The following is a 22,119-nucleotide window of genomic DNA, read 5'->3' as shown; positions in this document are numbered from 1 at the left end:
TATTTTATTTCATCTATTGATATTAGTTGTTCTTTATATACTCTGAATATTAACCTTTTATTTAGTATTTTCTCTCCTTCCTTCCTTCTTTCCCTCCTTCCTTCCTCTCTCTTTCCCTCTTTCTCTCTCTCTTTCTCCCTTCCTTCTTTCCTCTCTCTCTCTTTCTTTTTTCTCCCCTCCCCTCTTCCTTCCTTCCTTTTTTTTTTTTTGACAAAGTCTTGCTCTGTTGCCCAGGCTGGAGTACAGTGGCATGATCTCAGCTCACTGCAACCTCTTTCTCCCGGGTTTAAATGATTCTCCTGCTTCAGTCTCCCCAGTAGCTGGGATTACAGGTGCACACCATCACATCCAGATAGTTTTTGTATTTTTAGTAGAGATGGGATTTCCCCATGTTGGCCAGGCTGGTCTTGAACTCCTGACCTCAAGTGATCTGCTTGCCTCAGCCTCCCAAAGTGCTGGGATACAGGCATGAGCCACCTCGCCCAGCCAGGATTCTTTCTTTCTAGAACATTTTCTGTCTTGTTAGTTCCACATGACTGCTTGAGGCTCTGTGGTAGAAAAAGTCTTGATGGGCTGGGCGTAGTGGCTCATGCCTGTAATCCCAACACTTTGGGAGGCCAAGGCAAGTGGATCACCTGAGGTCAGGAGTTCGAGACTATCCTGACCAACATGGGGGAAACCCTGCCTCTACTAAAAATACAAAAATTAGCTGGGCTTGGTGGTGCGCGCCTGTAATCCCAGCTACTCGGGAGGCTGAGGCAGGATAATCGCTTGAACCAGGGAGGTGGAGGTTGCAGTGAGCTGAGATTGCGCCACTGCACCCCAGCCTGGGTGACAGAGTGAGACTTTGTCTCAAAAAAAAAAAAAAAAAAAGAAAAGAAAGAAAAAGAAAAAGTCTTTATGGTAAAATAACACAATCTCTTACCTTTAGCTTTGAATTAAAGGTCATGTTAAGTAGAAATATAAGGTGCCTTGAGAAGGGGCCTTCCTAAGGCCTACTGCAATGGCATACATGGAGCAGATTAGCAATGCATTTTTCTTGAACCAAATTAGAATGGAATTTATTGCAGAGTTGGAATTAACTCTCCCCCAACATTAAGTCTGAGATAGCCACCCCAAGTGCTTTTATCCATAGTAAGAAAGGAGTTATATTACGAGGAAAGTACACAAAATTGTGCACCATTTGGAGGCCTGTGTCATCTATGGCCAAACACAGCTCTAGGTATGTCTCTGATAGTATCTCCTTACCCTCTTATATGAACCTAGAGCACAAAATAAGTTAAAACTCCAGTGTGATGTATTAATAATAGTGTCCCTTTGGGACAGCTAAAATATCCTTTCTTGAAAAAGTGAACAAACTTATATTTGTGCTAAAAAATTTCTGATGTTATCATTATTATTAAATTGTATTATTATTTTGTATTGTATTATTTAGATTTCAATATTGTTTAATTATTATTTGATTATTTGATTGAATTATCATTTAATTATTTAAACTTAATTATTATTAAGGAAAATAAATCTAGACCTGCTGAATTGACTGGAATCAACCCTGGCAATATGATTCATACTTCAACTTTGCTCCGAGGGAGGTGCCTGCTAAGCACTCCGAATTTTTCATCCATTTCCTCGTTCTGAATTTCACTGAACAAATTTTTCCTATCACCAACTTCACCTACAACACACAAAAACAGTAGACCCAGATATCTGTTAGAATATTTCTTCATGATTTTACCATTTTCAGTGCAATATTTCACTCTGATATGTTAAAATGGACACATGGAAAAAGTTTTACACTCTTTATTTAGTTTTTTTCAGACGGTGTCTCACTCTGTTGCCCAGGTTGGAGTGCCGTGCTGCGATCTCGGCTCACTGCAACCTCTGCCTCCTGGGTTCAAGCAATTCTCCCTGCCTTAGGCTACCGAGTAGCTGGGATTACCGGCGCCCGCCACCACACCCGGCTAACGTATTTTTAGTAGAGATGGGGTTTCGCCATGCTGGCCAGGCTTGTCTCGAACTCCTGACCTCAGGTGATCCGCCCGCCTCGGCCTCCCAAAGTGCTGGGTACAGGCGTGAGCTACCGCGCCCAGCCAAAAGTTTTACACTCTTAAAACCTAATGTGATTTCTGTTGTAAAATTAACAATATCCACTGGGACTCCACCATCTGTGGTGTGGGAGGTGACATGTTTTCTTTACATCACTAGGGGGAGCCATCAGCCTCAAAGATCCCCTAACCCTACTCCTCTCCCAACACCTAGAACTTAAAATTCCACTTTTTGAGAATGATATTTTTTCTCTCTAAAGTCTCTTAAAGACTTTAAATACCCTTTGAAAGTTAACATTTTATAGCAAGTTTTCGTTAAGACCTCAGATACTGATAATTTTGCAAAAATGTATTATTTTGCCTGAGTTTGGGATGTTTTTTCTCACTGGCTGTTACCAGTAAAGAAAGTTACTTTTTTCTTAAAGATCTTTTGATTATTTAGGTTGAAGTTGTGAGTTCCATATTGCATAGCTATTGAAATGTATGTTAATAAAGAGTTTAATGACATGAAGAAACGCTTACAATATATTAAGGGAATAAAAGAAAACACAAAGCTGTCTACAAATGTCATCAGCTGTATAAAACATCACAGAATAAGGGTGGAAGAAAATATGCCAAAAAGTTAAACCCACCTCTGGTGGAAGAAATTTGGATAATTTTAATACTTTTTCACATTTTTCTGTGCTTTCTGAATTTTCTACAAAGAACATCATACATTTTTAAACCTATTACTTTATTTACCTTAGAATTGTCCTATTCTAAATAGTACTTAATTAACAATAGATAGAAAGGTTCTATTTCCCATCTCCTTAAAGCTGATAAAACAAGGCATAAAAATGGGGGTTAGTCAGGAATCTAACCAAAGTTAGGTTTACGTTCAATGTTCCGCTTACAGTAGATTTTAAAAATGGATTTTCATTTGAAAAAGTATAGTAGAGTCATGTCTAGGCTCAAATCCTGACTCCACTGTTTATTAGCTATGTGACAATGGAAAATTAATATTCCTGAGAGCTTTGATTTCTACATTTAGAAAATTAAGAACTTCAGTGGGTTTTTTGGTTTGTTTGTTTTTGTTTTTTTTTGTTTTTGTTTTTGTTTGAGACAGAGCCTGGCTCTGTCACCCAGGCTGGAGTGCAGTGGTGCAATCTTGGCTCACTGCAACCTCCACCTCCCGGGTTCAAGCAGTTCTCTGACTCAGTCTCCCAAGTAGCTGGGATTATAGGCGCCTGCCACCATGTCCAGCCCCAGCTAATTTTTATATTTTTAGTACAGACAGGGTTTCACCATCTTCGCCAGGCTGGTCTTGAACTCCTGACCTCATGATCCACCCGCCTCGGCCTCCCAAAGTGCTGGGATTACAGGCATGAGCCACAGTGCCCAGCCTCGGAACTTCAGTGTTTTTTACAATAAAATTTAAGCCCAACAAAATGTTTAATACATGATAGATGCCTGCTGTTAGCTGTTGTTGTTGTTGCTGGTATATGTGCTACCTCTACATCTCATTATTTCGTTATATACTCAATGAAAAATAACACTGACAATCCTTAAGCTATATTATCACACATTTCCACAAGAACTTAGAATACTTTAATGAAGTATAGTAAATATCATCCATGTCAGAGAGAGCTAGTTGCCTTTCCCATAGTGATTTTCTCCCTCTTCCTTATTCACAAAACCCTGATTTTAATTGTGTAGTAATATGCCTGGCTTAAAAAAGTCACATTTCCCAGCCACCACTGCAAGGAAAGCGGCCAGTGAAATGTAAGAAGTCATTGACCAGGCGTGGTGGCTCATGCCTATAATCCCAGCACATTGGGAGGCCGAGATGGGTGGATCACCTAAGGTCAGGAGTTCAAGACCAGCCTGGCCAACATGGTGAAAACCCATCTCTACTAAAAATACAATAATTATCTGGGCGTGGTAATGGGTGCCTGTAATCCCATCTACTCAAGAGGCTGAGGCAGGAGAATCACTTGAACCCAGGAGGCGGAGGTTGCCATGAGCCAAGATTGTGCTACTGCACTCCAGCCTGGGCGACAGAGCAAGACTCTGTCTCAAAAAAAATAATAAAATAAATAAGAGAGAGAAAAAAAAGGAGTCATTGGCCAGGTGCGGTGGCTCACGCCTGTAATCCAGCACTTTGGGAGAGGAGTTTGAGACCAGCCTGGCCAATATGGCAAAACCCTGTCTCTAATAAAATACAAAAAAATTAGCCAGGCGTGGTGGCGCACACAAGAATCTCTTGAACCCAGGAGGCAGAGGTTGCAGTGAGCCAAGATTGTGCCACTGCATTCCAGCCTGGGCAACACAGCAAGATTCTGTCTCAAAAAAAAAAAAAAGTCACTGATGGGGCTTCCAGGAAAGTTATTTAAAGGGGGCTCACTCAGCTAATATGATTCTGCCCCTTGCCCACTCACTTTCTTCTATCTGAATTTGATCATAATAGTTGAGCTTCAGCTGCTGTCTTGTTTTCAGAAGGTGATCATCAGAAATGACTCTCAACCGCAGAAAAGACCCTAAAAGATGGTATGGGGCGGCCGGGCGCGGTGGCTCATGCCTGTAATCCCAGCACTTCGGGAGGCTGAGGCGGGCAGATCATAAGGTCAGGAGATCAAGACCATCCTGGCCAACATGGTAAAGCCCTGTCTTTAGTAAAAATACAAAAAAATTAACTGGGTGCAGTGGCACATGCCTGTTAGTCCCAGCTACTCGGGAGGCTGAGGCAGGAGAATAGCTTGAACCGAGGAAGCGAAGGTTGCAGTGAGCTGAGATTGAGCCACTGCACTCCAGCCTGGGCAACAGAGCGAGACTCCGTCTCAAAACAAACAAATAAACCGAAAAAGATCGTATGGGGCTGCCAGTTACAGCTCTGGAGAGCCTGTGTCCAGACCTCTTATTGAGGCGGAGAAAAATAAAACCCTATCCTACTTAAGATGAAGTTATTTGGATTACCTGTTGTGTGCAAAGTCAGTCCCTAACTGATACAATCCCAGAAACCAATGCAACTTTACCTTTGCAGAAAAGGAATGGGCCGACAGCACCGTGTGTGTCCTGAGACTTTGCACGCATTGCTTGGAAGGTGCTCTGGACTGAGATAGTTTGAATTTGCTCCCCAGTTAGAAAGAATCCCAAGAACTCAGCAATCTGTTCTATTCCAGCAGCCAGATTCTGTAAAAAAAATTTTCTTAAAGATAAATTTCTTCCTATGGAAATTGTTCTCTGAGCTGAGACAGACTTTTTAGTCATCAGAGTTATTAAGCCTTACTCCCTAGTTCATCTTATCCCCCCCTTTAAACTTAGAGTACTTTCCTCTTCTTATATAAATATTGAGATATCTCTGTAAGATATTCTGTATTGATTATACTATGGAGTTTCAACTTATGACTCTTGTTGAACTTACCAGATAATAGTTTTTAGCATGTAAATAATGACAGTAACATTAATTCACAGGTTATAATTTTATCTAGGATGATATCATTGCATTAAAAAGCACCAGCCTAGACCAGCTGAGGAAATTAATGTATTCCTATGTGCTCATTTAAATTCTGTTTTTTTTCTGAATTCTATTTATAGCTAATGTTTAATTCCATTAAGAAAGTATAATTTTTAGAATCATAAACCTTGAAGAAATTGTTTTTTTTTTTTTAGACCGGGTCTTGCTCTGCTGCCCAGACTAGAGTGGTGCAAGGGCACAATCACGGCTCACTGCAGCCTGGACTTTCCGGGCTCCAGCAATCCTCACACCTCAGCCTTCTGAATAGCTAGGACAACAGGTGTGTGCCACCACGTCTGGCTAGTTCTTGTATTTTTGTAGAGACAGGGTTTCGCCATGTGGCCAAGGCTACTCTCAGAGTCTTTAATAGACCAGTGCACAATGTGAATCTCCAAGAGAGCAGGCTATACAATACAGCAGTTCCTAAATCTATTTAAATAACCTCCTCCCAAACCTCAAGAAATAATTATTAACAGCTGGGGCAACACTTGTATTCCATGGTGCACAAGTTTCAGAAACATTATTCTAAACTAGAATTAATATGTTCTTTCATATTATATACATGCATCCTATAAACAGAAAGGGTAGATTAAATCTCACTTTTTTTTTTTTTTTTTTTTTTTTGAGACGGAGTTTCTCTCTTGTTGCCCAGGGTGGAGCACAGTGACACGATCTCGGCTCACTGCAACCTCCACCTCCAGGGTTCCAGTAATTCTCCTGCCTCAGCCTCCTGAGTAGCTGGAATTACAGGTGCGTGCCACCACGCCCGGCTAATTTTTGTATTTTTAGTAGAAACAGGGTTTCACCATGTTGGCCGGGCTGGTCTCGAACTCCTGACCTCAGGTGATCCACCTGCCTTGGCCTCCCAAAGTGCTGGGATTACAGGCGTGAGCCACTGTGCCTGGCCTAAACTATATGTTTGTTTTTTGTTTGTTCCTGAGTAGTTGGGATTACAGGCAAGCACCACCACCCCCAGCTAATTTTTGTATTTTTAGTAGAGACGGGGTTTCACTGTGTTGGTCAGGCTTGTCTCGAACTCCTGACCTCAGGTGATATGCCTGCCTCGGCCTCTCAAAGTGTTGGGATTACAGGCGTGAGCCACCGCGCCTGGCCTAAACCACACTTTCTTTTTATAAGAATGTAATGGAAGACTGGTGTTAGAAACTCAATTAAGTTAAGGAGCACTTGATACTCCCTTCTCTTTAACATGCTTTCTCCACAGGACTCTGCTTTCCTTCCTACCTCAGTAGCCCCCCATTCCTGGTCTCCTTTGCTGATTCCTCCTTTTTTCCCCAAACTCTTTAAATTGGTGGGCTCCAAGGCTCAGTTCTTGGTCATCTTCTCTATCTATATACCCAGGTATATATTTTCATGGCTTTAAAGCACATCTGTGTGTCAGTGACGCCCAAATTTTATCTACGGCTCAGAACTCTCTGTACTTACAAGGCTTGTACGCCCAACTGCCTACTTGACCTCTCAATTAGGATGACTAATAAACATCTCAAATTTAATGTGCCCAAAACCAAACCTCTGATCTCCCCGACAGTCCTTCACCTGCTGCCATCTCCTACTCAATCGATGGCAACTCAGCCCTCAATATTATTGGCCAGGCCAGTAGAGTGGCCTGCCACTCTATCCCTCATAATCCAGCCTACCTCCTTGACTCTGTCCTCATTGGCTGTTCAGCCCTGGTTTATTCTTACTGACCCAGGCACATCTGCTATCCCTTAATCTCACCAGGACTATCCCAGCTTTTGCTCCAGTCGATTCCCTCTGCCAGAAATGCTCTTCCCCAATTACCTACTTGGCTCACTCCCCCACTTCCCTCAGATCTTTGCTCGAATCACATCCCTTCAGTAAAGGTCTCTCCTAATCTCCCTATTCTTTCTTTTTTTTTTTTTTGATACAGGATCTCACTCTGTCACCCAGGATGGAGTGTGGTGGCCTAATCATGGCTCACTGCAGCCTCCACCTCTTAGGCTCAAGTGATCCTCCTGTCTTAGCACCCTGAGTAGCTGGTAGTACAGGCGCATGCCTAATTTTTAAAAATGTGCCCAAGGTGGTCTTGAACTCCTGGCCTGAAGTGATCCCCCTGCCTCAGCCTCCCAAAGTGTTGGGATTGTAGACATGAGCCATCATACCAGCCTAAACACCATATTTTACACTGGAATTTGTCCAGTCCTTCCCCGTGCCTGGCCCCCCAGCATTTTTAATTTTCCTTCACAAGGTATGATGTTTCTTTTTTTCTCACATACTATATACATTTTTTAAATTATGGTTTTTATTATGTATCATTCTTTCTTTCCACCTTCTCCAACTGGCATGTAAGTTACTACAGGGCAGTGATCTTTGTCTGGTCTGTTCACTGATGTATCACCAGGGCCTAATTGGTGAGCAATCACTCACTAGATATTTGTTACATCAATAAACAATTTTTAAAAAATAACTTGACTGGATAACTTAGTTCACAACCAAATATATGTTCAATTAAATCAGCTGAGACCTACCTATTTTTTTTTCATTACAAATTTTAACTATCCATCATAAAGGGAAAATAAAGCAGTCACTTTTAGTAATAAGTTGCTAAGTATTATTTTATTTCTGTTAAATAAACAACCTAAGCATGTATGCATGGTTTGAATTTTCTTTTCCAGCACTGTACCATAAATCTGGAATATTTTTAAAAATTGAACACCATATTTGTTCATACAATCAGACATTATAAGTAAGTGCTCTATGTTGTAGTTTACAAGAAATTTTGCTCCAAAATATCAATAATAATCTCACCTCTTTCAGGTCTTCATATAATATAATATGAACTTAACATTGTCACCATCAAGATGTTTGTTCCAATTGATTGCAAAATCAAAATGGCTTCCCCAAGAAACTAAAAACACAGGGGGGAAGATTTTAAGAAATGTTGAATAACTGAGGTTAAAATGATCATTAATTTATGCTATAAAATATAAACTATACATATGTGTATATGCTCAAGATATCTTTATGTTATTATAAATCCCTGCCACCAAAAAGCTGACATAAATCAGTCCCATTGTCTAAATTTCTATTTATTTTCTTACCTTTTGGAACATTTTTCATAAATAACACAAAATTAAGCAAGTTACAAAAATGATTTATAAAAACTATAAGACATTCATGAATATTTAGGTGGATAAAAAAATTCAGAAATAGTGAATGACACATGAAACCCGACAGAGATAATGCCAGAAAGAAATGATGAAAAAGACATTTTCTAGACCATCATTGTTCAATAAAAATGTAATGCTAGCCATATATGTAATTTTAAAAAACAAAAGAAACAAATGAAATTAATTTTAATGTTTTATTCCACTTAACCCAGTTTATCAAAAATATTATTCCATCATATAATCAACAAAAATTTATAAGTGAAACATTACATTCTTTTAATATTCTAAATCTTCAAAAGCCATTGAGTATGAGACATACTGAGAATCTCAATTTAGATGCTAAATTTTTATTGAAAATACTTGATGTATATTTAGATTTAATAAAACTTACAGTTTAAAAAGTATATTCACATATGCAACTTATTACACTTACTTAAAAGTTTTCCAGTAACTGAATTGTATATCCACTAAAAATTTTGAATTAATTCAAATTTTTTAAAATGAAAAATTTAGTTCCTTAGCACCAGTCCCATTCAAGTCCCATTTCAAGTGTTCAGTTGTGACATATGGCTAGTGGCTACCACATTGGACAGTGCAGATGCAGACACTGATCAGCTGTGCTGTTTACTAGCTTTGTGACTTTGAGCAACTCCTAAAACTCCTTGTACCTTAGATTCCTCAATTGTAAAATGGGGCATTATGAGGTTTAAATGAATTAACACATGTCAAATGCTAAAAACAGTGCCTGCTTCATAGTAACACACAATAGGTTTTTTTTTTTTTTTTTTTTTTTTGAGATGGAGTCTCACTCTGTCACCCCGGTTGGAGTGCAGTGGTGCAATCTCAGCTCACTGCAACCCCTGCCTCCCGGTTTCAAGCAATTCTGTCTCAGTCTCCTGAGTAGCTGGGACTACAGGCACACACCACCATGCCTGGCTAACTTTTGTATTTTTGGTAGAGACGAGGTTTCACCATATTGGTCAGGCTGGTCTTGAACTCCTGGCCTCAGGTGATCCACCCACCTCGGCCACCCAAAGTGCTGGGATTACAGGTGTGAGCCATCCTGCTTGGCCTCAATAGCCATTACTATTATTAATAATATCATAATTATTATCATGATCATTGTTATCATGAAGCCCTTGCTTTGAGCCAGGCAGTTTCTACGTGTTTTATTTTCTGTCACAAATACCGTTAAGTTGCCTACCCAACATCCAATACATCCTCTTTTTTGTTGCTAACCAAACCCTGATTATTTGAGTCTAAGCTGATCATGACAATTCTGTTTCTTGATTTCCTGCCTTCCTCAGAGCTGTAATTGGCCACGTGAAATGGTTCTGCCCAGTGAGACATAAGCAAGAGTCTGCTGGAAGGTTTCTGGCAAAACTGTTGCTGTGTGGAGCTAAGGAACACATTCGGCTACTGCCATCCTTCCTCCTTTTTCATGACGTAAAGGTGATGATTGGAAGGATGGTAGCCAATTTCAGGGTATATTGCAAAAAGTATGAGAGAGAGGCCAAGGGAATATCAGAGGTGCAGGCCAGAGATCCCAGGAACCAGCTACCTACCTTCAGACTTCCTGTTAAATGAGAAAAACAAGCCTCTCCAAGGATGGATAGGGAAACAGATATTCCCTAAAATGCATTGTCCCACTGATGACAAGTTTCTCATCATCATTTGCAACAACACGGAGGGAGGACATTATGTTAACCAAAATAAGCTAGACACAAAAAGAAAAATACGAAGCCTGGGCAATATAGTGAGGCCCCATCTCTACAAAAAGAAAAAAAATCAGCTGCGCATGGTGGTAAGTGCCTGTGGTCCCAGCTACTTAGGAGGCTGAGGATCACGTGAGCCCAGGAGGTCAAGGCTGCTGTGAGCCTCACCGCTGCACTCCAGCCTAGGTGACAGAGTGAAATCTTGTCTCCAAAAAAAAAAAAAAAAAAAGAAAGAAAGAAAGAAAAAAAGAGAAAAAGAGAAGAAGAATACAGCATGTTTTCACTTATATGTGGAATCTTTACAATGTCAGATACATAATAGAGAGTAGGATGGTGGTTACGGGGTGGGGAAGGGCAGAAAATAGGGAGATGTAAGTCAAAAGGTACGAACTTGTTATGTAGTTATGAATTATTCAGTTATGAGTATCTTGAGATCTAATGTACAGCATGAGGCTGACAGTTAATGATGACAGTTAATGATTTTATACCATATAATATTTGTTAAAAGAGTAGATTTTAGGTGCTCTTACTAAAAACAAAACAGGTAATTGTGTGACATGATGGATATGTTAATTTGCTTGATTGTATTAATCATTTCATTATGTACACAGTGAAACATCATGTTGTACACCTTAAATATATACAACAAAAATAAATAAAAATTTTTAAAAAGTAGTCCTCTTAGAGTGAACTGACAACAGCTTCTCCTCTAGGGTCATTGGGCTTTAATATCCCATCTATTACACCGTAGAGACTCAAAAGAGCCACTAATAAAAGGAATCAGTTACTGGTCTCTGGCCACTATACTCATGGATGTAGAGTCATTGCCACTTACAAGCATTGGCAAGTGATTTAACTTTTTTTTTTTTGAGACGGAGTTTCTCACTCTTGTTGCCCAGGCTAGAGTGCAATGGTGTCATATCTGCTCACTGCAACCTCTGCCTCCTGGATTCAAACAATTCTCCTGCACCAGCCTCCCAAGTAGCTGAGATTACAGGCATGAGACACCATGCCTGGCTAATTTTGTATTTTTATTTCTTTATTTTTTATTTTATTTTTTGAGTTGGAGTTTTGCTCTGTCATCTAGGCTGGAGTGCAGTTGATCAATCTCGGCTCACTGCAACCTCTGCCTCCTGGGTTCAAGCAATTCTTCTGCCTCAGCCTCCTGAGTAGCTGGGATCACAGGCATGCACCACCACTCCTGGCTAATTTTTGTGTTTTTAGTAGAGATGGGGTTTTGCCATGTTGGCCAGACTGGTCTCTAGCTCCTAACCTCGAGTCATCCGCCCGCCTTGGCCTCCCAAAGTACTGGAACTATGGGCATGAGCTACTGTGCCTGTGTGATTTATATTTTGATTAGTTTCCTCATCTGCACAATGGAGCTAATACCACCTTACTCATAGTTTGTTATAAAACTTAAATAAAATAATGCATAGACAACCCCTACTTTAGCACCTGGAGCATTAATAGACACTTGTAGTTATCAATAAACCAGAGACAAAATATCAACATGTTTAACAAAAACTTATTTCTGACAAAAACTTATTTTCTTTCTAGCAAAAAATGTCTTAAGTATAGTAGCTCAGTGTCATGGTTTTTTAAAAAATATTTTTTGTTTTTATCAGTGTTATATAGTGACAAGGAAGTTAACTACAAATGGTTTTCTACATCACTCTCTGTTAAAGCTCTTTGTCCCATGTCTTTTCTATGGCCACTCTGTACTCATAGTCAACATACGACTTGTCCAAATTAGTTTTTTTGTTTGTTTGTTTGTTTGTTTTTTTGAGACAGAGTCTTGCTTTGCTAAGCTGGAGTGCAGTGGCGCCATCGCAGCTCACTGCAACCCCTGCCTTCCGGGTACAAGCGATTTTCCTGCTTCAGCTTCCCGAGTAGCTGGGACTACAGGCACGTGCCACCACGCCTGGCTAACTTTTTGTATTTTTAGTAGAGACGGGGTTTCACCGTGTTAGCCAGGACGGTCTCAATCTCCTGACCTCATGATCTGCCCACCTCGGTCTCCCAAAGTGCTGAGATTACAGGCGTGAGCCACCACACCTGGCCCCAGAATGGTTTTTAAAACAGCAGTACATTTAATTGTTGGATGCACAGAACTAGTGGTGCTGTAACAATTCATTTAAATGTAACTTTTTGGTTTCCAGATCTACCTAAATCTTCTTCCTTTACCCTAAAACACATTTGGGTTTTCACATTTATGTGGTCATCTGTTCAAGTAAGAATAATTCTTTTACCAACAGCCATACCTTGTCCTTTCATGAACTGTCTGAAGAATTCATCCCAAGAGCCATAGCTTGGAATATCGGGGACATCGTTGTGGAAATGGAAAAAAGATACTGCCGTATCTTTAGGGTTTCGAAATATCACCAATATCTAGGGAGCAAAAACCGAGTTAATTTATTTAGGTCTATCTTTTGAAATTTGGAAAATTGAAAGGGTGAGCAATATCATCGTGTCCACTCTTAAATTACATAATTGCATTAATATATAGAGAAAGAATGACAGTAGGAAACTGAGGAACAGAAGGTGGCTGATGGGGAAATCTGGGGAAAGGAGAGAAAGAAGAAGAAAAAGATTGATATTGTAGCAGAGGATTCTTGAGAATGAATTTAGGCAATAAGATGCATAGAAGATGTAAAAAGGAAAAAAAGACCAAGCTCACTAGGATAATCACAAGAGTATGACCTGAAAGCTTAAACCGTCAAATAAAAATTGCAAATAATGTTAAGGACAACAAAAATAATGTTTTAGAGTTGGTAGGAGAAGATTAAAGAATGGCAAAGCCTATTCTCTGGTTATGATGTTTATGGGTGAGTAGATGACACAGAACGTCTGAATTCCTATATCTGTCTTCTCTGATGAGGAAAGTGTTCCTTTGGATGAGTAGTGTGAAATAAACATTGTAAAGAACAAACTGAAACCCCAGAGAACTAAAACATTGCAGAGGATCACACATCTGCTCCGAGTTCAGCCTTCTGATCTGAAGCCTTCTATTTCAAGAACTGAGGAAACTGGAGGACACATGATCCAGCATGTTCCTGAATTCTGAGGAATCTGAAAACATGTGAGGCCAGACAACTAGAACAGGCAGAAGTCATTGCATTTTCAGAAAGGGGAAAGATGTGGATTTTGCAAAGTGCAGTTTTGTGATACTCACTTTCATTAGGGAGAAGTCTAGAATTGACTAAAAACAAGATTTGGGGCCACATAAAAGAGGAAACTAACCAACAGGGGGCAACATGGGTCCTCTAAGAACAAGTCAGCTAACACCTGGATTTTTTCAACATGGTTTTAGATTAGTAGGTGGAGTAGCTTATGATTTCTTCTACAAAAAAAGTAAGAATGTAAGCCAGAATCAGGAGCAGTTAGGCATATGAAACTGACTGGGGGCTGGGCATGGTGGCTCATGCCTGTTATCCCAGCACTTTGTGAGGCTGAGGCGGGTGGATCACTTGAGATCAGGAGTTCGAGACCAGCCTGGCCAACAAGAGGAAACCCTGCCTTTACTAAAAATACAAAAATTAGCCAGGCGTGGTGTTGCGCACCTGTAGTCTCAGCTACTCGGGAGGCTGAGGCAGGAGAATTGGTTGAACCTAGGAGACGGAGGTTGCCATGAGCCGAGATCATGCCATTGCACTGCATCCTGGGCAACAGAGCAAGATTCCATCTCAACAATAACAACAACAACAACAAAACTCACTGGGTATAAATAGTTAATTAACTAATGTAAACCTGTTGGGAGGTTTTTAATAAGCCCTTCCACTATCTTGGCTGGGTCATAGTTAATGTTTTAATGAATCATTTAGGTAAAGATATAGAAGCTATATTTACCAAATTTGTAAATAACATGAAAGTGGGAGGGAATCAGGATCTCAATACCTTGTCTGCCTAAAGAATTTAACTAACACTAACAGGATAAAATTGAGTAGAGATCAATGGGTCTGGGTCTTGTCTTGTGCTTACATCTAACACTCATCCCTGCCCCTAGTCCAAATATAGTAGATTCTTGCCATTTGAGGGTTTTACATTTGAGGCTTTAACTACCACTCAGTTGCCCTGGCTTGTAGCAATTTGTAAGTTTACAAAGACATAAATATGAATTTGAGGGCTAATTGGCTGGAGTATGAACAAATACCCCACATCAACATCTTACCTCCCTGCTGTTGCTCTTGTTTTTTTGTTGTTTTTCAGATCGGGTCTGACTCTGTTACCCAGGCTGGAGTGCAGCGGCGCGATCTCGCTCACTGCAACCTCTGCCTCCTGAACTCAAGCAATCCTCCACCTCAGCCTCCCAAGTAGCTGGGACCACAGCGGTGCACCACCATGCCTCGCTAATTTTTGTATTTTTTGTAGAGACAGGGGTCTCACTATGTTGCCCAGGCTGGTCTTGAACTCCTGGGCTCAAGTGATCCTCCTGCCTCGGCCTCGCAAAGTGCTGGGATTACAGATGTGAGCCACTGAGTCCAGCCCCTGTTGCTCTTTTCTTGCCCTTGTATTCTTATAAATGTGAAACTGTTCAAAAGCCTGTGTGCCCCAAGTCCAACGCTTTATAAATTACTTCAGCTCTGTTTATTATAGAGACACTAAGGAAAAATGTGTTAACTGCATTAAACGGGGGAAATTATGTGTTAAAATGGTATTTCAGACTTTACACATTCGCAATATAAGGAAAAACTGTTTAACAGAGCTATTCAAAGCTGGCTTAGGGGATACTGGAGATCTTTATCATTGGAGGTGCTGAATCATGGTCCAGCTGCTTAGTGGAATTCAAACACTCAATGGGAATTAGCGTAGATGGCCTTTAAGTTATTTTCCCATTTTAAGCTACTAGGATTCTTGTATCACAGACACAAAGCTGCTCATTCTAAACCTCCACTTCCCTAAGGTTTGCTTTCCTACTCTTCCTTTCTTATTTTGCTTCCCCTCCTGCCTCTTACCATTGAAATTGTAGTTATCTTAACAGTTTTCCTCTTTTGCCTTTCTTTGCTCTTACCTCACTATTCTCCCATTCTTCTTGCTAGCATTTGGCGGGAGTTTAATTTTTTGTTTTTTGTTTTTTTTTTTTTTTGAGACAAGGTCTCGCTCTGCCGCCCAGGCTGGAGAGCAGTGGCGAGATTTTGGCTCACTGCAACCTCCGCCTCTCGGATTCAAGTGATTCTCCTGCCTCAGCCTCCCAAGTAGCTGGGATTACAGGCACGTGCTATCACACCTGGCTATTTTTAGTAGGTTGGTGCAAAAGTAATTGGGGTTTTTGCCATTAAAAGTAATGCAAAAAACGCAATTACTTTTGTGCCAACCTGATTTTTTTTGTAGAGATAGGGTTTCATCATGTTGGCCAGGCTAGTCTCGAACTACTGACTTCAAGCGATCTGCCCACCTCGGCCTCTCAAAGTGCTGGGATTACAAGCGTGAGTCACCACACCCTGCAGGGAGTTTAAATAAATCTTGATTGTAACTAATTTCAGTCATTTTCTTCTGAGACAGAAAAGAGGCACCAAGAAATAAGGAATGGAGGGAAGACCAGGTGAGAGAAAACAGAAAGGGTTGGGTAAAAACTAGTAATTACAAGAAATAAATCAATACTGATTAATAAAACAACATTTTTAAACAAATGATAAGAACAGCCAAAGCACATATAGTTCTGTATGCATGCTTTGAAGTTTGTTACTACAAGCGAAACTCAAAAATAAAATAGTTTTAGCCAGGCATGGTGGCTCATGCCTGTAATGTCACCACTTTGGGAGGCCTTGGTGGCAGAAGGATCTCTTGAGGCCAGGAGTGCGAGACCAGCCTGGGCAACATAGTGAGATGCTGTCTCTATAAAATTTTTAAATATATTTGAAAAAATAGTTTTAGGCCTCAGGTAAATAGTGCTCACCAGAAAGAAACAAAGGAACAATTTTTTTCTCATTTTACTAAATTGTATTTTTTGTGTGTGCATGAAACACTCTAAATATTCCAGCAGGATTTGGAAAATTACTCACTGTAAAACAGATTATAAAATACATTTCATTCTATGCATATGTTTTATTTCCTTGTCGAAAATGCGTTTGACTTGACTGCAACTATAGCAAATACATGTCAAGAAAGAAACAAAAACAAAAAAACTAAATGTCACACTTCATTTATTAAGCTTCTATGAGGAGGAACAAACTCATGATATACTTCCAAAAACTAATATCTATACATAGAAATTTCAAAGAATTATCAGTAGGAAAGGACACTCACCTTGGCTTTATTCTCGAAGATAGACCCAGGTAATTTGTCATAATGGAGGTGAGTTGCCAAAATCCTTGGTGATGGAAAGCCTTTCATTCTCTTAAAAATATACACAAAAAGGTGAAAACGTGCACGTGTGTGCGTGTGTGTGTGTGCTGAATCACTCGTAGGTTTGGTATCTAAATGATAGTTTCTAGCACTACTGTCACTGTATTTTCTCCTCCTCCTCCAATTTTTCTTTCTTTCTTTCTTTTTTTTTTTGAAACAGAGTCTCACTCTGTCGCCCAGGCTGGAGTGCTGTGGCGCAATCTCAGCTCACTGCAACCTCTGCCTCCTGGGTTCAAGCAATTCTCCTTTCTCAGCCTCCCCAGTAGCTGGGTTTACAGCTATCTACCACCACGCCCAGCTAATTTTTGTATTTTTAGTAGAGACATGGTTTCACCATGTTGGCCAGGCTGGTCTGAAACTCCTGACCTCAGGTAATCCGCTCACCTCAGACTCCCAAAGTGCTGGGATTACAGGCGTGAGCCACCGAGCCCGGCCAATTTTTCTTTATTTCTGCTTTCTTACTTTGTGGAGATGAGGAATGAAGAATCATAAATAAACAAATAATTAAAATATTCTTGAATTTCTTTTTTGTACCCTGCTTACCATTTCCCAATCATTTTTGTAATTTTTTAAAAAATTACCTTTTTCCACAATCATATCAAATCCATTTTGTTCAAGACAGCTCATAATCTGAAATACACACTTTCACTTAATTTGGATATCTTCTATATTCAAGGTTTTTAACAGAAATAGTCAAATCTTTCCACAGTTCCTGCAAATCCATTTTTAACATTTAATCTTTCTGTTTAACCAGCTAAAACTCTAGGCAATAAAATATCTCAATGGAACCTGAAAGTACAGAGTTACTTAAATGTCTGAGAAATGTTTTATGAGAGAAGTTCTTGTCAATATATGGACTAAGGTGATTGATTCTTTTTCTGTAATCTATTTCTATAGATAATTTTGAAGATAAAATTATCTATTTAATCTGCAGGATTAAGGGTTTTCACTTACAATCAGACCATTAGTATATGTTATGCAGGGAAGTAAGGCTTCAAGTTTTTAGTCCCACATCTGTAGAGGTCACTCAATGCTTGGTTGCAGCTACAGTATAATACAAGTGATAAAAGGCTATTCAGATGTTTGTAGCCAATTGTTCTGTAAAAACTTAGTGGAGGCCGGGCATCCTGACCAACATGGTGAAACTCCGTCTCTACTAAAAATACAAAAAATTAGCTGGGCATGGTGGTGCATACCTGTAGTCCCAGCTACTCAGGAGCCTGAGGCAGGAGAATCACTTGAACCCGGGAGGCGGAGGTTGCGGTGAGCTGAGATCGCGCCACTGCAGTCCAGCCTGGGCGACAGAGCGAGACTCCATTTAAAAACAAAAACCAAAAGACAAAACAAAACAAAACAAAACTTAGTGGAGATCTCAACTCAAGCAAGGGGGCAAAAGATGAAATTTTAAAAATAAAACACACTTTAAATCAATGATATGGATCCAAGTGGTGACTAGCAGTGTAAAATCTGATTTACATCAAATGGTACTTTTAAACATTTGAAGCATTTTCATACTCATTCACAACAATCCTCTTAGGTAGATATTGTAACCCCCATTTTAGAGATTAAGAACAGACTTTGAGGTTTTAAGCACTTTGTGCAAAATTGCACAGGTGGTTATTTTCAGATTAAGTTATAGACTGTGGTTTCCACGAAACTGCATGGCCAAAAATCATGTACAGACACATGAGAAATGGTAAAGTTACTAAAAGGATTAGAAAAACACCCAAGGGAAACATGGAAGTCAACTGTAACTAAATTAGATAGCTACATAATATATAATACTATGTTCACTAAAATGTGTAATGTAGCCCAAATGTGAGCAAAGACTAGATACCTTATTTAAGGAAAAATATGTACTCCAGAAAAGTTCTCTGTAAAGCAAATAATTGTTAAGTGAAGTTCATTTCACTGATTTCCATTTAAGATTAAAGGGTATATTGGCCAGGCACGGTGGCTCACGCCTGTAATCCCGGCACTTTGGGAGGCTGAGGAGGGTGGATCACTTGAGGTCAGGAGTTTGAGAGTAGCCTGTCCAACGTGATGAAACTCTGTCTCTACTAAAAATACAAAACATTAGCCAGGCGTGATGGCGCACACCTGTAATCCCAGCTACTCGGGAGGCTGAGGCAGGAGAATAGCTTGAACCCAGGAGGTGGAGGTTGCAGTGAGCTGAGATCGCACCACTGCACTCCAGCCTGGGTGACAGAGTGAGACTCCATTTCAAAAAAAAGAGAAAAAAACAGACAGAGAGAAATTGAAATCTGGATAAATGTTGGCATCATTTCTGAAGGTGATGTTAAGCACTCTCCTTAGAAAAAGGTTATGCAAAGGCCTGGACAGGAGAAGTCTACGGGGCTTTTCCTTTATTTCCTACCTAGGTCAAAGCTTCTTGCTGCCCCTGTTGGTCCATCCTATGTTCCTGTGCCTGTCCTGGCTGAGCCTTCATCAGGTTGGCTTTGGTACAGGTGACCCTCCCTGCTCCTCTGTTGCCAACAAGATCCAGGACTCGTCACTTACCTCCAAACCACCCTCCTCTGAGTCCCTTTACCATGTATTTTTCTGCTACTTTGACCTAATCCATGGAAATGGGCTTCCTTCCATCTAGGTTCCAACTTTCAAGTTTGTATTTGTCATCGTGCCAGTGTCTCAGTCACCTTCCAGAAGCTGTTCCCTAAGTCCCAATCCAGTGGCTTTATGCTTAGTAGCTGAGTTCTGTCTGCCTGTTGGGAATCTTGGTGGTGAACATTGCTGAAAGTTTTACTGAGACTGTGGTTCCCCCTTGAATACAGCCTTCCCTCCCCGCTGCATTCTGGTGTCTCTAGGAGTGGGGAGAGGCTGTCTTCCATGTCCTTTTTCTGTCCAAGCACTGAAGTCCTGAGGCAGACCCTCCTTCCACTCCTTTCTTGCCTTCCCTGGGCAGGGAGTAGAACATCCTATCTCACATCCAAGACCCAGTTAGTCGTATTGGGAAGGTAAGTAATAACAGCTAGGGTGACCTGTTATCCCCTTCACACACATCAGTGGCGTACTCTCTTAGCTAATGCTTGATTCCTTCCTATCCCTTACACACACACGAATCATAACTGAGATAGGGAAATCAAAAATCATGTCTGGCTGGGCACGGTGGCTCATGCCTGTAATCTCAGCACTTTGGGAGGCCAAGGTGGGAGGATCACTTGAGCCCAGGAGCTCATGACCAGCCTGAGCAACGAAATGAAACCCTGTCTCTACAAAAAAAATTCAAAAAAATTAGCCAGGTGTACTGGCAGGTGCCTGCAGTCCCAACTACTCAGGAGGGTGAAGCAGGAGGATTGCTTGAGCCCAGGAGGTCGAGGCTGCAGTGAGCCATGATCACACCACTGCACTACAGCCTGGGCAATGAAGTGAGACTCCATTGCAAATAAAAATCATGCTTTACTAGGAAAAGACTGGTGATTCCTACTAACACCCTGCACAGGTCCATGTCTTCAGAGATGAAGCTTTTCTGTTCATTTCCTGAGGTTTCTCAGCTTACTTTTCCCCTACTTAAAATAAAATAAAAAAAAACAAAAACAGGCTGGCTATACAGTATAGTTGTTAAAAGCTCAAACTAGAAAACTTGGGTTCAAATCTTGGCTCTATCATTTATTAGTCCCTTGACCTTGGGCAAGTCCCTAGCAGTTCTATCTTTTGTGAAATGGTAATAAGGTTATTTTGCAAAAAATGAGATGATACCTGAACAGTGCTGAAGATATGGTAAGCACACAGTAAATTGTGGTAATTATTAGCATTGCACTTTCTAAACTGAAAACTAAAGAATCTCCAAACTGGAAGAAATCTTTCTATGATAATTTGCTGTAAGGTTAAAGTCTGATATTTTTCTGAATCCCCACATTCAAGAACTGGGAATTCTGGATATTCATGCTTTTTTTTAGAAACAGCGTATATTAATTCACTGACAATGTGGAGAATCCAGTTTGAACCTATCAGAAAAATCAGAGAATAAAAACTCATTACGGAGTCTTGATATAACAAAAGGACGTTACTTTAGCATATACATGATAAAAATTAAAATCTACAACCATTCCCTGATGTGTATATTTAGTTCTTCTGTGTTTGAAATAACTTGGGCTATGGAAAGAAATGGTTTGATGGAAAACAGCATTTACCTATAATTAGTATAAAATTCAACTGAGAACAGATGGCTCCTTTAACAAGGGACAATGCTTCATTTTGAATCTACAATATATTTCTTATAGAACAATGTTATGTTATAGAAATAGTTTATTATAAGTTGTATATATTATTTTACATTAAATTAATATGTATTTTCTACAGGAATCTATAATTTTGCTTTTATGAAAATACAGCATCAGTTAAGAAAAAAGATATTAAATGAGGTTGGCTTTAATAAACAACAGTAGAAAGAATCAAAAGGAGATGGTAGAAAGCAGGATAATTTAGACTCTTCATGTCCTATTTTCCGTTGATGAAGGATCTTTGTAAAAGTGATTTGAGAAACTGATGGAGCAATATTTGATCCTGAAAAATAATTTATAACATGGAAATCATCATGTAAATTGTAGAAGTGGCTGTGCTTTTGTCCAGCCAGGAATCAAGACAAAATCACTGCTACTGTCACTGTTCCAACTGGACTTTCCCACATTCATGCTCCTCCCTTCCAGGCCCGTCATCCACCCGCTTCTGCCCTCCATCCTCCATCACGGCCTTTCTGCACAGAGCTCTTCCCTCAGACACTCGGGTTTTTAATCTAGCAGTTCTATTTACTGATTTTACAACCTATGTACTTAATCACGGTGGCCCTCCTCCTCACTGATGCTCAGCCAGATTCCTGCAATGAGGAACCACCTTCATCCCACCTTTGTCTCGCACCCTCCCCAACCTACTCACTATGAGAAGTGTACTTGTAGAAAACGACTTGTCATTTACCACACTTTGGATAAGATGCTAGCACGATGTCATCATGTCTGGCTTCCAAGGTGTCCAGCGCTTGGAATGTTTCTGAGGTGCACATGGTGATGGGGTAAGGAATCCCCTGATAGGTGCAAAATAAGTGAGAAAGTGCAGTTTCTTTTGATTTTTCTAAAGCTTCATCAATGTGTTCAATAAATTTGGATTTATCAGCCATGGTGGCTCCCTGTAAAAGAACCTGCTCTGTGGCTGTCCAGGGGGAGTGATTGCTTTTAATGGAGTTGGGCAGGGGCTGGAATAAAGGGCTCCTCCCAGTCACACGAAAAAGAAATCATTTAATTCTCATCCACCCCTCCCTCACTTTTGCATATCCTCCTGGCAAAAGCTAAATCACAGGTGCAAAACAGGCTGAGGATCAGGGAATATTACCCCAAGGGTTGATTACACGACCATTTAGGCAA

The 22,119-nt window shown here is 40.2% G+C and overlaps 1 protein-coding gene across 1 annotated transcript; it reads right to left on the bottom strand.

Moving 5' to 3' along the window:
• Positions 1-1,546: 1,546 nt before the first annotated feature.
• SULT6B1 (sulfotransferase family 6B member 1) lies at positions 1,547-21,875 on the bottom strand. Its single transcript, XM_054475379.1, is given in 9 exon segments — positions 1,547-1,610; positions 1,612-1,675; positions 5,057-5,213; positions 8,326-8,352; positions 8,355-8,425; positions 12,664-12,790; positions 16,646-16,737; positions 20,599-20,709; positions 21,677-21,875. Coding segments are annotated over 9 exon segments (912 nt in total).
• Positions 21,876-22,119: the final 244 nt, after the last annotated feature.

This window comes from Pongo pygmaeus, chromosome 12 (assembly GCF_028885625.2).
Source record: "Pongo pygmaeus isolate AG05252 chromosome 12, NHGRI_mPonPyg2-v2.0_pri, whole genome shotgun sequence".
In the NCBI taxonomy this organism is placed as follows: Eukaryota; Metazoa; Chordata; class Mammalia; order Primates; family Hominidae; genus Pongo; species Pongo pygmaeus.
The sequence above is the reverse complement of the archived record's forward strand: the minus strand, read 5'-3'. Positions and strand labels throughout refer to the sequence as shown.